The 16,543-nt window shown below is 33.7% G+C and overlaps 1 protein-coding gene across 1 annotated transcript in view; it reads right to left on the bottom strand.

The window, feature by feature from the left end:
* LOC146734318 (DDB1- and CUL4-associated factor 17-like) overlaps positions 1–16,531 on the bottom strand; it is a 33,110-nt gene extending 16,579 nt beyond the window's left edge. Inside the window, exons 1-8 of the mRNA XM_085508387.1 lie at positions 16,309–16,531; positions 13,065–13,126; positions 11,235–11,276; positions 10,157–10,259; positions 9,044–9,180; positions 8,722–8,800; positions 6,864–6,953; positions 5,702–5,809 (exon numbers count right to left, since the gene is read on the bottom strand). Of these exons, the coding sequence (XP_085364513.1) occupies positions 5,702–5,809; positions 6,864–6,953; positions 8,722–8,800; positions 9,044–9,180; positions 10,157–10,259; positions 11,235–11,276; positions 13,065–13,126; positions 16,309–16,437 (750 nt within the window). The 5' untranslated portion in view covers positions 16,438–16,531. The remainder of the gene's footprint in view (positions 1–5,701; positions 5,810–6,863; positions 6,954–8,721; positions 8,801–9,043; positions 9,181–10,156; positions 10,260–11,234; positions 11,277–13,064; positions 13,127–16,308) is intronic.
* Positions 16,532–16,543: the final 12 nt, after the last annotated feature.

Raw genomic sequence — 16,543 nt, 5'->3', positions numbered from 1 at the left:
TCCATTCTGATGGGTTATAATAATCAAATATTATGGATCTTCCCTCCTCCAATATGTGTTGAAAGTTGTAAAGCCTGACCATTCCATTCTGATGGGTTATAATAATCAAATATTATGGATCTTACCTCCTCCAATAAGTGTTGAAAGTTGTAAAGCCTGACCATTCCATTCTGATGGGTTATAATAATCAAATATTATGGATCTTACCTCCTCCAATATGTGTTGAAAGTTGTAAAGCCTGACCATTCCATTCTGATGGGTTATAATAATGAAATATTATGGATCTTACCTCCTCCAATAAGTGTTGAAAGTTGTAAAGCCTGACCATTCCATTCTGATGGGTTATAATAATCAAATATTATGGATCTTACCTCCTCCAATAAGTGTTGAAAGTTGTAAAGCCTGACCATTCCATTCTGATGGGTTATACTAATGAAATATTATGGATCTTACATCCTCCAATATGTGTTGAAAGTTGTAAAGCCTGACCATTCCATTCTGATGGGTTATAATAATGAAATATTATGGATCTTCCCTCCTCCAATATGTGTTGAAAGTTGTAAAGCCTGACCATTCCATTCTGATGGGTTATAATAATCAAATATTATGGATCTTACCTCCTCCAATAAGTGTTGAAAGTTGTAAAGCCTGACCATTCCATTCTGATGGGTTATACTAATGAAATATTATGGATCTTACATCCTCCAATATGTGTTGAAAGTTGTAAAGCCTGACCATTCCATTCTGATGGGTTATAATAATGAAATATTATGGATCTTACCTCCTCCAATATGTGTTGAAAGTTGTAAAGCCTGACCATTCCATTCTGATGGGTTATAATAATGAAATATTATGGATCTTACCTCCTCCAATAAGTGTTGAAAGTTGTAAAGCCTGACCATTCCATTCTGATGGGTTATACTAATCAAATATTATGGATCTTACCTCTTCCAATATGTGTTGAAAGTTGTAAAGCCTGACCATTCCATTCTGATGGGTTATAATAATGAAATATTATGGATCTTACCTCCTCCAATATGTGTTGAAAGTTGTAAAGCCTGACCATTCCATTCTGCTGGGTTATAATAATGAAATATTATGGATCTTACCTCCTCCAATATGTGTTGAAAGTTGTAAAGCCTGACCATTCCATTCTGATGGGTTATAATAATGAAATATTATGGATCTTACCTCCTCCAATATGTGTTGAAAGTTGTAAAGCCTGACCATTCCATTCTGCTGGGTTATAATAATGAAATATTATGGATCTTACCTCCTCCAATATGTGTTGAAAGTTGTAAAGCCTGACCATTCCATTCTGATGGGTTATAATATTGAAATATTATGGATCTTACCTCCTCCAATATGTGTTGAAAGTTGTAAAGCCTGACCATTCCATTCTGATGGGTTATACTAATGAAATATTATGGATCTTACCTCCTCCAATATGTGTTGAAATTTGTAAAGCCTAACCATTCCATTCTGATGTGTTATAATAATGAAATATTATGGATCTTACCTCCTCCAATATGTGTTGAAAGTTGTAAAGCCTGACCATTCAATTCTGATGGGTTATAATAATGAAATATTATGGATCTTACCTCCTCCAATAAGTGTTGAAAGTTGTAAAGCCTGACCATTCCATTCTGATGGGTTATAATAATGAAATATTATGGATCTTACCTCCTCCAATATGTGTTGAAAGTTGTAAAGCCTGACCATTCCATTCTGATGGGTTATAATAATGAAATATTATGGATCTTACCTCCTCCAATATGTGTTGAAAGTTGTAAAGCCTGACCATTCCATTCTGATGGGTTATAATAATGAAATATTATGGATCTTACCTCCTCCAATATGTGATGAAAGTTGTAAAGCCTGACCATTCAATTCTGATGGGTTATAATAATGAAATATTATGGATCTTACCTCCTCCAATAAGTGTTGAAAGTTGTAAAGCCTGACCATTCCATTCTGATGGGTTATAATAATGAAATATTATGGATCTTACCTCCTCCAATATGTGTTGAAAGTTGTAAAGCCTGACCATTCCATTCTGATGGGTTATAATAATGAAATATTATGGATCTTACCTCCTCCAATATGTGATGAAAGTTGTAAAGCCTGACCATTCCATTCTGATGGGTTATACTAATGAAAAATTATGGATCTTACCTCCTCCAATAAGTGTTGAAAGTTGTAAAGCCTGACCATTCCATTCTGATGGGTTATAATAATGAAATATTATGGATCTTACCTCCTCCAATATGTGTTGAAAGTTGTAAAGCCTGACCATTCCATTCTGATGGGTTATAATAATGAAATATTATGGATCTTACCTCCTCCAATATGTGTTGAAAGTTGTTAAGCCAGACTATTCCATTCTGATGGGTTATAATAATCAAATATTATGGATCTTACCTCCTCCAATATGTGTTGAAAGTTGTAAAGCCTGACCATTCCATTCTGATGTGTTATAATAATGAAATATTAAGGATCTTACCTCCTCCAATATGTGTTGAAAGTTGTAAAGCCTGACCATTCCATTCTGATGGGTTATACTAATGAAATATTATGGATCTTACCTCCTCCAATATGTGTTGAAAGTTGTAAAGCCTGACCATTCCATTCTGATGGGTTATACTAATGAAATATTATGGATCTTACCTCCTCCAATATGTGTTGAAAGTTGTAAAGCCTGACCATTCCATTCTGATGGGTTATAATAATGAAATATTATGGATCTTACCTCCTCCAATATGTGATGAAAGTTGTAAAGCCTGACCATTCCATTCTGATGGGTTATAATAATGAAATATTATGGATCTTACATCCTCCAATATGTGTTGAAAGTTGTAAAGCCTGACCATTCCATTCTGATGGGTTATAATAATCAAATATTATGGATCTTACCTCCTCCAATATGTGATGAAAGTTGTAAAGCCTGACCATTCCATTCTGATGGGTTATAATAATGAAATATTATGGATCTTACATCCTCCAATATGTGTTGAAAGTTGTAAAGCCTGACCATTCCATTCTGATGGGTTATAATAATGAAATATTATGGATCTTACCTCCTCCAATAAGTGTTGAAAGTTGTAAAGCCTGACCATTCCATTCTGATGGGTTATAATAATGAAATATTATGGATCTTACCTCCTCCAATATGTGTTGAAAGTTGTAAAGCCTGACCATTCCATTCTGATGGGTTATAATAATGAAATATTATGGATCTTACCTCCTCCAATAAGTGTTGAAAGTTGTAAAGCCTGACCATTCCATTCTGATGGGTTATAATAATGAAATATTATGGATCTTACCTCCTCCAATATGTGTTGAAAGTTGTAAAGCCTGACCATTCCATTCTGATGGGTTATAATAATGAAATATTATGGATCTTACCTCCTCCAATATGTGATGAAAGTTGTAAAGCCTGACCATTCCATTCTGATGGGTTATGATAATGAAATATTATGGATCTTACCTCCTCCAATATGTGTTGAAAGTTGTAAAGCCTGACCATTCCATTCTGATGGGTTATAATAATGAAATATTATGGATCTTACCTCCTCCAATATGTGATGAAAGTTGTAAAGCCTGACCATTCCATTCTGCTGGGTTATAATAATCAAATATTATGGATCTTACCTCCTCCAATATGTGTTGAAAGTTGTAAAGCCTGACCATTCCATTCTGATGGGTTATACTAATGAAATATTATGGATCTTACCTCCTCCAATATGTGATGAAAGTTGTAAAGCCTGACCATTCCATTCTGATGGGTTATAATAATGAAATATTATGGATCTTACCTCCTCCAATATGTGATGAAAGTTGTAAAGCCTGACCATTCCATTCTGCTGGGTTATAATAATCAAATATTATGGATCTTACCTCCTCCAATATGTGTTGAAAGTTGTAAAGCCTGACCATTCCATTCTGATGGGTTATGATAATGAAATATTATGGATCTTACCTCCTCCAATATGTGATGAAAGTTGTAAAGCCTGACCATTCCATTCTGCTGGGTTATAATAATCAAATATTATGGATCTTACCTCCTCCAATATGTGTTGAAAGTTGTAAAGCCTGACCATTCCATTCTGATGGGTTATACTAATGAAATATTATGGATCTTACCTCCTCCAATATGTGATGAAAGTTGTAAAGCCTGACCATTCCATTCTGATGGGTTATAATAATGAAATATTATGGATCTTACCTCCTCCAATAAGTGTTGAAAGTTGTAAAGCCTGACCATTCCATTCTGATGTGTTATAATAATGAAATATTATGGATCTTACCTCCTCCAATATGTGTTGAAAGTTGTAAAGCCTGACCATTCCATTCTGATGGGTTATAATAATGAAATATTATGGATCTTACCTCCTCCAATATGTGTTGAAAGTTGTAAAGCCTGACCATTCCATTCTGATGGGTTATAATAATGAAATATTATGGATCTTACCTCCTCCAATATGTGTTGAAAGTTGTAACGCCTGACCATTCCATTCTGATGTGTTATACTAATGAAATATTATGGATCTTACCTCCTCCAATATGTGTTGAAAGTTGTAAAGCCTGACCATTTCATTCTGATGGGTTATAATAATGAAATATTATGGATCTTACCTCCTCCAATATGTGTTGGAAGTTGTAAAGCCTGACCATTCCATTCTGCTGGGTTATAATAATGAAATATTATGGATCTTACCTCCTCCAATATGTGTTGAAAGTTGTAAAGCCTGACCATTCCATTCTGATGGGTTATACTAATGAAATATTATGGATCTTACCTCCTCCAATATGTGTTGAAAGTTGTAAAGCCTGACCATTTCATTCTGATGGGTTATAATAATGAAATATTATGGATCTTACCTCCTCCAATATGTGTTGAAAGTTGTAAAGCCTGACCATTCCATTCTGATGGGTTATACTAATGAAATATTATGGATCTTACCTTCTCCAATATGTGTTGAAAGTTGTAAAGCCTGACCATTCCATTCTGATGGGTTATAATAATGAAATATTATGGATCTTACCTCCTCCAATATGTGATGAAAGTTGTAAAGCCTGACCATTCCATTCTGATGTGTTATAATAATGAAATATTATGGATCTTACCTCCTCCAATATGTGTTGAAAGTTGTAAAGCCTGACCATTCCATTCTGATGGGTTATAATAATGAAATATTATGGATCTTACCTCCTCCAATATGTGTTGAAAGTTGTAAAGCCTGACCATTCCATTCTGCTGGGTTATGCTAATGAAATATTATGGATCTTACCTCCTCCAATATGTGTTGAAAGTTGTAAAGCCTGACCATTCCATTCTGATGGGTTATACTAATGAAATATTATGGATCTTACCTCCTCCAATATGTGTTGAAAGTTGTAAAGCCTGACCATTCCATTCTGATGGGTTATAATAATCAAATATTATGGATCTTACCTCCTCCAATATGTGTTGGAAGTTGTAAAGCCTGACTATTCCATTCTGATGGGTTATAACAATCAAATATTATGGATCTTACCTCCTCCAATATGTGTTGAAAGTTGTAAAGCCTGACCATTCCATTCTGATGGGTTATAATAATCAAATATTATGGATCTTACCTCCTCCAATATGTGTTGAAAGTTGTAAAGCCTGACCATTCCATTCTGATGGGTTATAATAATGAAATATTATGGATCTTACCTCCTCCAATATGTGTTGAAAGTTGTAAAGCCTGACCATTCCATTCTGATGGGTTATAACTAACACATTATGTGCTATCATGGCATCACTCACGTCTTTACCAAATATCTTGAAAGAAAGGGTGATGTAACAGTATAAGATTCAACACATTTACCTTTCGATCTTTGAGTGCCAAAGTCGACTTATGTTAAATTTTTCCCCACTTTTTAAAAGTTTTGATCACGATTAGTAGCTAATTGTGAATGACAGATTTATTATAAAAAATACATAAAAATGCGCAAGATTTTAGTGGGAAAAATTCTGGCATTCAACTGTTTTTTTTTAAAACTGTAACTTTTTTGCACATTTTCTATCGTTTTCAAATAATCATGATTTATCAAAGGCTACTGATCTTGATCAAAATTTTTGAAAAATTTCTGAAGGTTTAACTTAGTATATAGTGATGATAGTTTTCAAAAATATATAGCCATTGGTGTACACTACATCTGACCACTAACCTATACTAATTATTTCAACTCTTGGAGAACCAACAATCAGTTCGATCTCATGTTGTATACCAGTTTCAAGTACATGCATAATTTATTTACAAAGACATTTACATAGTCATTTACATATTCATTTACATAATCATTTAGTCATTTACATAATCATTTAGTCATTTACATAATCATTTAGATAGTCATTTACATAATCATTTACATAGTCATTTACATAGTCATTTACATAATCACTTGCATAGTAATTTGCATAATCATTTAGATATTCATTTACATAATCATTTAGATAGTCATTTACATAATCATTTATAGTCATTCACATAATCATTTAGATAGTCATTTACATTATCATTTAAATAGTTATTCACATTATCATTTATATAGTCATTTACATAATAATTTACATAGTCATTTACATATTCACTTGCATAGTCATTTACATAATCATTTAGTCATTTACATAATCATTTAGATAGTCATTTACATAATCATTTATAGTCATTTGCATAATTAGGTGTACTTGGAAGCAATGTAGAGTAGTAGACAGAGCTACAGAGCAAAATTTCTGCCTAAGATTAGATTCAGATAAGTTGTCACCACTATTCAACTATTAAGAAGCAAAAATAGCTGCAATAAGATAACTGCTTCAATTTTACTCAACTTACATTTTTGTCAATTTCCATCATACCAACAAACTCCAGTGGGAATACATGAAAAACAGCAAGGACCATTAATAATGATTGGAGTATACCAGCCTAAAATTACACAAAATGCTGAAAGTAATGAATGGTGCTTAAAAAGAAAATATGTGTACATTTTTTCTACTATGCATGTTAGTATACACAATATTTCCCTGGATCGACTATCTTCCTAGGATTCTTGAGTCAACAAGGAATCCCCAAATTCAAGCCTGGTAAATAAAGATTGCATTTGACTGTAGTGGAGTTCTGAAGGCACAAACTCAACTGTTATGGCAACTGATTTCTTAGTATTGGCTAAAAATGTGAATTTAATTTTACCAAATTACAAATATATTAGTAAGGTTTTCATATAGATACATCAATGTATAATTTTCACCAATGAATGAGAATACCTAGTTGCGTCATATAAAGTCACTGTGTATTTACATATTGTCGACGTTGTTCTCCAAACTTCTTTGGATTCGTTTTCTTTCGTCCCCGTTTCATGGTCGATTGAAAGACTTTAGTGTTGAAGAGCGAAATTAAATCCGTAGACGATAATCGTAAATAGAATGCGTGTATCATTGAAGCGTAACTTGTACTGAATGCGAGAGACTGTTTATATTTGCTATGGGTGGTGACTATTATGCAAATTAGCTGTCTGTTATGTCTTTGGTTGTTTAATTAAAACATGGGAATCAAAACAAAGCCATGTGCTTTTGTTTTTAATTAATACAAATGGGTTTTTACACCCTATAAAAACACCCAATTCATTTTTTTCCTTCTGAGTGTTTGCTCCTTATAGTTCAGCATTGAAAAATACAAAAAAGTTGAATTTTGGGTCTCAAAGCAAAAAAACCTATACCGTATCATTAACTTTAGAGTACAGCAAATTTCATAAAGGTATGAATGTTTTTTATATAAAATATTTATAAATATATTATAAATTTCAAAAGAAATTGAAAACAACTTGACAAATCACAACTTGCCTACAGATGTCTGAAAGTAAATTGGCCAATGATGAAAAAAAAACTCGCAAAGACTCAATCATGCATAATGGGCAATACCTTATCGCTTCTCTAGCCAATGAAAGCAGAATCTTTGGATTTAAATTAAGCATGAGAGTAACGATCTATAAATATTTTATGATACAATTTTCTACAAAAAATATGCCTTGATGAAATTCACCATGAGTGATGTTCATAGTTTGAATGAAATCAGCCCGTGCCGCCAGAGAAACGTTTTATGACATTTCAAATGTTGATTTTTTGGCCAACAGTTCAAGGTCATCAAAAGAAATCAACATGTCTGTGTATACCATTATGTTTTGTTTTGTACTAAATTTAAACTAAAACTATAAAAGTATCTGAGAAAACAAAACAAAATGGCTACCAGTTTAACTTTTGACTCAAATCACAGAGCTTCGTCTAATGGGATTGAATAAGTGCATGCAATAAATGAGGTAATTATACATCGATAACTGAAAACAATAAATTTAAAAAAATTTTTTTGTATTTGTTCAAAACGTTTTTGCACTCATTCAAATGAAAATAAATTCCCCTTATTTGGAAAGAACTATGTCAACACCATTGAACACTAATTTTTCAGATTTGAACAACTTCCTAGTTTACATCTAATCTGGCAACACTATAGCTTGTGACAGAAATAGAATCATTTCATAGAACACAAACAGTTCTATAGGAAGCTAAAAAAGAATTTTAACAATGATAATATTATCTCTCATTAAAGCAAAAAAAAAGACATATAACATATTTTTGTCAGTCAATATATCGCCATACTGCTGTATTGGCATGATAACCATGCATATAACACATATACTTACAGCTCTGGCCATTGCTGTGTGCTTTGTATGTATAGACCTGACTACTAGTGTGTTGGGATCTGTTTCACAGCTTATATGCCTGGAGGTAAAACAATAATGATACATGTAATTCAGTATTAGCAATGTCAGTTCTGGGAGATGTAGAAATATTCACTAGTTTGTGAAGAAAATATTACATTATATTGTTAAATTTGAATATTCACTGGGTTAAAAGTTTTTAATTCACTGGTTTGTAAAGGAAATATTACATCATATTGTTAAATTTGAATAAGATTGAAATTTGATTTTTTTACAGTAGAATCTAAATTCTTTTGACACTAACCTGAATTTATATCTGGAAGAAAGAAATACGTCTTGTAATAACTCTCCTGTCTCTGAGTCATATCTTGAAAGTTTGTTATCAGCTGTCAGTGCCAGCAGCGATGGCCGCCATCCTTTGTTTTTATAATATATCTCATTCTACAATATTAATAGAAACATGTATGTTTTCTTTAATACCAGCTTCCCCTCCCCTCATAGAGAACCCTGTTAATACAATATTATGTTTTCTTACCAGCCTACACTCCCCTCATAGAAAACCCTGTCAATACAACATTATGTTTTCTTACCAGCCTACACTCCCCTCATAGAGAACCCTGTCAATACAACATTATGTTTTCTTACCAGCCTACACTCCCCTCATAGAGAACCCTGTCAATACAATATTATGTTTTCTTACCAGCCTACATTCCCCTCATAGAGAACCCTGTCAATACAACATTATGTTTTCTTACCAGCCTACACTCCCCCCATAGAGAACGCTGTCAATACAACATTATGTTTTCTTACCAGCCTACACTCCCCTTATAGAGAACCCTGTCAATACAACATTATGTTTTCTTACCAGCCTACACTCCCCTCATAGAGAACGCTGTCAATACAATATTATGTTTTCTTACCAGCCTACACTCCCCTCATAGAGAACCCTGTCAATACAACATTATGTTTTCTTACCAGCCTACACTCCCCTGATAGAGAACCCTGTCAATACAACATTATGTTTTCTTACCAGCCTACACTCCCCTCATAGAGCAACCCTGTCAATACAATATTATGTTTTCTTACCAGCCTACACTCCCCTGATAGAGAACCCTGTCAATACAACATTATGTTTTCTTACCAGCCTACACTCCCCTCATAGAGCAACCCTGTCAATACAACATTATGTTTTCTTACCAGCCTACACTCCCCTGATAGAGAACCCTGTCAATACAACATTATGTTTTCTTACCAGCCTACACTCCCCTCATAGAGAACCCTGTCAATACAACATTATGTTTTCTTGCCAGCCTACACTCCCCTCATAGAGAACGCTGTCAATACAACATTATGTTTTCTTACCAGCCTACACTCCCCTCATAGAGAACGCTGTCAATACAACATTATGTTTTCTTACCAGCCTTGATGTATAGTCATACATTAAAGCGTCTTTTATTTTCTGTGATGGTGCACATAGAGGCAGTTTATAAAGTAACCGAGGTAGACCATTTGTACCACAACTGTTGACAAATTAAATCATATAAGCGAGGGAAGTACTAACTAAAACATGGGGTTGGCAGGATGAAGTGTGGAGTAAAAATTGTTTTCAATCACTACAAAAATGCATAATAAATTATTAACAATTGACTGTCTTCAAATTAGTAAACTGTGGTTGATTTATTTTATTTTTGGCTAAGGGGTCAGGTCTAGGTCAGTTTAAAAACATTTTTTGTATCTATCCCCAATACCTTACTCTTGATGAGGGCCATAGCGAAGATACATGAAAACTTACTATGTTACCCTCGTTAAATAAAGTTTATTATTATACATCTGTCACTGTAATGCATAAAGTCACAAGATGCCGTAATTTTGCGGGGTATTTCATCCTACAATATCAGGAATTGTGAATTCCTCTACTAATAAAAATATGGTTGCCATCAGAGTTTGACTGGACTCCACATCAACAAGTTCGCTACTTCTGTTCTAAACATTTTGGATTTCGGCATTCCCATGATGTATCCTTGGTAGGAAAAGATGTATAATAATAAGGTTAATACGAGAATACCTCAAAGTATGCATTCAGACAGTACGCCACGCAACAAACCTCCACTGCCCGTCGATCGATACTCCAGCTGTACTGTCTTCGTGCATACTTTGAGGTATTCTCGTAATAACCTTATATAATAATAATAATAAAATTAATTTACTCACAGCAGTACTTCCTGACAAACATTAACTAACAAATCACAACTTAAGACCACAAATGAAATGTATTGATCATTATCAAAAAATTTCCAAAAATTGTCTGTATCACAAGTTATGTAAAATTGCAATACTTATGATTGTTAATATTTTTTTCAAAACAAATAAACAGTGATTTATATAAAAACTAAATTAAATCTCTGATTTTGAGATTGTGTTACAAGTGAGACCTGCTGACAATGATGATAAAATGATAAAGGGAAACATTATGAAATGAAAATTATATTTCTTACCATGTGAAACAGTTTCTATAATTATCAAAATATAATTTATCTCTGTAAAAGAAAGAATAACAAAATATTATTAATATATTACTTAATCAATATAATTACTCAAGTCAACACATGGAAAAGGTATTTACAAATGGAGATGGTCAATACAACTGGCAGTGGTCAATACAAATGGAGATGGTCAGTACAACTGGGAGTGTTCAATACAAATGGAGATGGTCAATTCAAATGGCAGTGTTCAATACAAATGGCAGTGGTCAATACAAATGGCAGTGGTAAATACAAATGACAGTGGTCAAAACAAATGGCAGTGGTCAAAACAAATGGCAGTGGTCAATACAAATGGCAGTGGTCAAAACAAATGGCAGTGGTAAATACATATGGCAGTGGTCAATACAAATGGCAATGGTCAATACAAATGGCAGTGGTCAATAAAAATGGCAGTGGTCTATACAAATGGCAGTGGTCAAAACAAATGGCAGTGGTCAAAACAAATGAAGATGGTCAATACAAATGGCAGTGGTCAAAACAAATGGCAGTAGTCAATACAAATGGCAGTGGTCAAAACAAATGGCAATGGTCAATACAAATGGCAGTGGTCAATACAAATGGCAATGGTCAATACAAATGGCAGTGGTCAATACAAATAGCAGTGGTCAATACAAATGGCAGTGGCCAATACAAATGGAGATGGTCAATACAAATGGCAGTGGTAAAAACAAATGGAGATGGTCAATACAAATGGCAGTGGTCAAAACAAATGGAGATGGTCAATACAAATGGCAGTGGTCAAAACAAATGGCAGTGGTAAATACATATGGCAGTGGTCAATACAAATGGCAGTGGTAAATACATATGGCAATGGTCAATACAAATACCAGTGGTCAATACAAATGGCAGTGGTAAATACAAATGGCAGTGGTCAATACAAATGGAGATGGTCAATACAAATGGCAGTGGTCAAAACAAATGGCAGTAGTCAATAAAAATGGCAGTGGTCAATACAAATGGCAGTGGCCAATGCAAATGACAGTGGTCAATACAAATGGCAGTGGTCAAAACAAATGGCAGTAGTCAATACAAATGGCATTGGTCAACACAAATGGAGATGGTCAATACAAATGGCAGTGGTCAAAACAAATGGCAGTGGTCAAAACAATTGGCAGTAGTCAATACAAATGGCAGTGGTCAATACAAATGGCAGTGGTCAATACAAATGGAGATGGTCAATACAAATGGCAGTGGTCAAAACAAATGGCAGTAGTCAATACAAATGGCAGTGGCCAATGCAAATGGCAGTGGTCAATACAAATGGCAGTGGTCAATACAAATGGCAATGGCCAATGCAAATGGCAGTGGTCAATACAAATGGCAGTGGTCAATACAAATGGCAGTGGCCAATGCAAATGGCAGTGGTCAAAATAAATGGCAGTGGCCAATGCAAATGGCAGTGGTCAAAACAAATGGCAGTGGTCAATACAACTGGCAGTGGTCAATACAAATGGCAGTGGTAAATATAAATGGCAGTGGTCAATAAAAATGGCAGTGGTCAATAAAAATGGCAGTGGTCAATACAAATTGCAGTGGTCAATAAAAATGGCAGTGGTCAATACAAATGGCAGTGGCCAATACAAATGGCAGTGGTCAATACAAATTGCAGTGGTCAATAAAAATGGCAGTGGTCAATACAAATTGCAGTGGTCAATAAAAATGGCAGTGGTCAATACAAATGGCAGTGGTCAATACAAATGTATAGCAATGCTGCAGCAATCATATGTCAAGGCTTTACAATTAAATTAAACACGTAATAAAATACATGACTGCATAGCTTACCCTTGAAATGCTATTGGTGTTCTGGAATGTTTTTCCCATATTCTCTTGAACTTAGCACCATCCTATTAAGGTATAACAACAAATATTAGTGTACACCAGGTTTCATTAATGCCTGAATTTGTCTTAAGAACATTCATAAATGTTTATAAAACACTTGTTCCAAAGATCTTTATTCAATTCCCCAAAAGATGCTTTTGTTGCAATTGGCTGTAGAAACAATGAATGGTTGATTCATCTCACTGGTAGATTCAAGCCAAGTCATTTTGTCCAACAAGTTTATTCATCCCAAAGTCAGTTCATCCAACTTAACAGTACGCACGAAATTGTCCAATACTAACTCGTCCAAACTTGCCAGTTACAAACGTGCAACAAGATCCAAACAACAAACTGTATCCAATCGTGGTCACGCACTCATTGTGTATACGTATACTCATCCTGCAATGGATTACATGTATGTGTGCTGTGTGCAAACAACATCATACCAAACAAATCATGTTTCAGTTCAGATAATAAAGGTACACGATGTACAACTTTACTGATATTACACTGGAATGAAAATACTGATCACTATAAACAAGTATTTGGAACCATGGTTTGGTAAAGTCCTAATACATTGCCTAGGAATGTCCCCAGTGAACTTGATCTGCCAACCAGGCTTATACATTTCTGGCCATTCATTAATTAACTCCAATGCAAAGCCTTGAGTTAATTACATTCACATTGAAAACAACAAATTTCATCAACAAAAAAAAAAAAAAAAAAAAAAACCATTTAAGCTTGCATTTGGCTGAGTTAATAATTTTTTCTTTAAAAGCTATCCATATCACTTATTTCTTTTTCTTCAAATTGTTTTTTTTTCACTATTCTTGTACATTATTCCAGCCAGTGGCAAAACAATGTGTTCAAATATTCACATTGAATACAATATATGAGCCGAATCGACTTGTGGGACGAATGTATTGGCACAAATGTAAATTGACTATGAATCAAAAGATAGATTCCATCAAATTTGTTTAAAATGCTTAAATTACAGTGAGTTGTTTGCAGAAATAAATTTAAAAGAATTAATGCAAGTACAAGTAGTACCATTATTGGCATAGAAAGTAAAATAGCGAGAGTGATCGAGCCAGTATTCATCCACTTAGGCTTGTGATTGGTGTAGTTGTTTTCAATTCAATTTGAAATTTATAAACATTTATAAATATTTTATATAAAGCATGAAACCTGATGTATTTGATTGCTTTTGTTTTGTTTCCAAGTTTTGTCTTATCTTAGTGTTTTTGTTAAACCATAAGAATGTATTTTCTTAGTGTTATACATTATTATTAGAAGTTCAACTGTAATAAAAGCACACATAAAAAAATAGGCATTATGAAGGTTTTAATCTGACTTAGTGTTTTGTACCATTTTTTGAAGCTTAGCCAAAGATTATCGAACATACACTTACTTCGAGCAGTTTCGGAAATCACATCACCAACTTCTTCGAAATCATTAATTCTAACCAGCCAGAAAAAAAATTCATGACTATTGACAGGCTCTTTACATAAAGCTTTTCACTAACATAGGCAGAACTTTATTAATGATAATAATGTTTATTGACTCATTGTGTCTCCCGAAGAAGATATAAATGATTATACATAACAAAACAAATAAGAAAAAAAGAAACACACACAGCCCCAAACACATTCAAAATACAGTTACTGTCTGGTATGGGAAGTGACATATGTTTGTTGCTCATAATGGTGTAATTAGAAATACATCATTAATGGGTGTTTTGATTTCCATTGGACACGTTCATAAACAACTAATAAACAACTAATTAAATATTATAATCGCATAATGACCACCAGTAACTCTTTATTGAAAGAAGCTGCAGAGAACAAACAAATGAATAGTAAATGCTTTAGGGAAATAGAAAGGCAGTTAAAAAACATAAATCGATTGTGATAGTACTCTTCTATAGTACTCTAACAAATTCACAAATAACAAACACTATAAATAAATTTGAAAATTCCTTTGAGAAATACTGGAACAAAGAAATTCACAATGACATTAGAAACAGTAAACACAGTAATGAGAAAAAACAAACTAAGAAACATAGAAATTTTAAAAAAAATATTCAAAATTGAAACATACTAGTATATGGAAAATAGTAAAAATTTTGAATTACGAGAACAAATGAGTAAAGTCAGATTGTGTAACTACAACCTGAAAATAGAGTCGGGCAGGCATACAAAACCTAAAACACCATTTGACAGGAGGACTTGTGACTTGTGTAATACGGGCAAAATTGAAGATGAAGTTCATCTCATAATGGGTTGCCCAAAATATTCACAACTTAGGGAGTTACTTATTAAAGAGGTAACCAAAGTTATCAATGACTTTAAAATGTTAAGCAACTATAATAAATTCCCCTTGCTAATGAATAACGACGTGATTCACACTGCACTATTCATTCAAAGGAGCCTGAGAATAAGACATCAACACCTCCTCAATCAATGAGGTCAACTCATGAATTTTTCAAAATAGAATTGTTTTTTTTTCTTAATATTTTATGTGATTTCTATTTTAAGTGTATTTTGATTCATTTTAACTTCATTATCATTATTTTGAAGTTATTAGTTAGCCACACAATTGCACTAGATTTTTTTTAGATTTTTAATTGTGATGTCATTTTTTTCCTTTATTTAGTTTTTTTTCAGTTAGTTTGTTAGTGAACTTGATAACATTTTTATATTGTTGTGCGTTTTTTGATTTACCGTAGTTGCACTCTTATTTTATTTTTGTCTGTGTTCTGTTGTTTTAGTGACCTTACCGCTGTACTTTCCTATTAAAGTCAGTGTCAATAAATATACTAGTACTATACTACCATAATGAAAATAAATTTATCACTCTCACTACTGGTTCCAAAATTATTAAAGGGCGGCAGTCGTCGTGTCGCGTCCTGTTTGATATGGGACTCATAGCGACGTATACAACGCGTGTAAAATACATTGTTCATTTACATGAAATTCGAACACGCGCTGCGCGATGACCACCGCGCTTTAATATGAATTTCTGTTAAATTCTGTCTAGCAGTTTGTATGTGCCCTGTATGCTGGGCAATTCATAACAAAGTGTTTATTTATCTTAAACTTTGTTTTGTGTACATTGGCCACGTGTTTTAGAATCAATCTGCAATTGTGATGTACCCCGGGGATGTACCGTATGTGTGATGAGGACGGACACGCTGTGTGGACGTTACCTGGCAAACTAGCTTCCTCACTATCCGCATATTTCTCCGTAAGTGGTCACAGCAATCGAACACCTCTTTTGCTTGCAGGTCGAACATGATATTCTTCCTGAAGCGTCGCCGTGGTTTCCGCAGATCCATCCTACCAATGTTACGACAAATAGAATCACTAGAATCCACTAGAATCACTTTGCTACATGGTCACCATAAGTTGTTGAGTCTTTGTTCTCTTGCAGGTTTCATATGT

The sequence above is a fragment of the Saccoglossus kowalevskii genome, chromosome 15 (genome assembly GCF_978046115.1).
Source record: "Saccoglossus kowalevskii chromosome 15, keSacKowa6.1, whole genome shotgun sequence".
Taxonomy (NCBI): domain Eukaryota; kingdom Metazoa; phylum Hemichordata; class Enteropneusta; family Harrimaniidae; genus Saccoglossus; species Saccoglossus kowalevskii.
The sequence above is the reverse complement of the archived record's forward strand: the minus strand, read 5'-3'. Positions and strand labels throughout refer to the sequence as shown.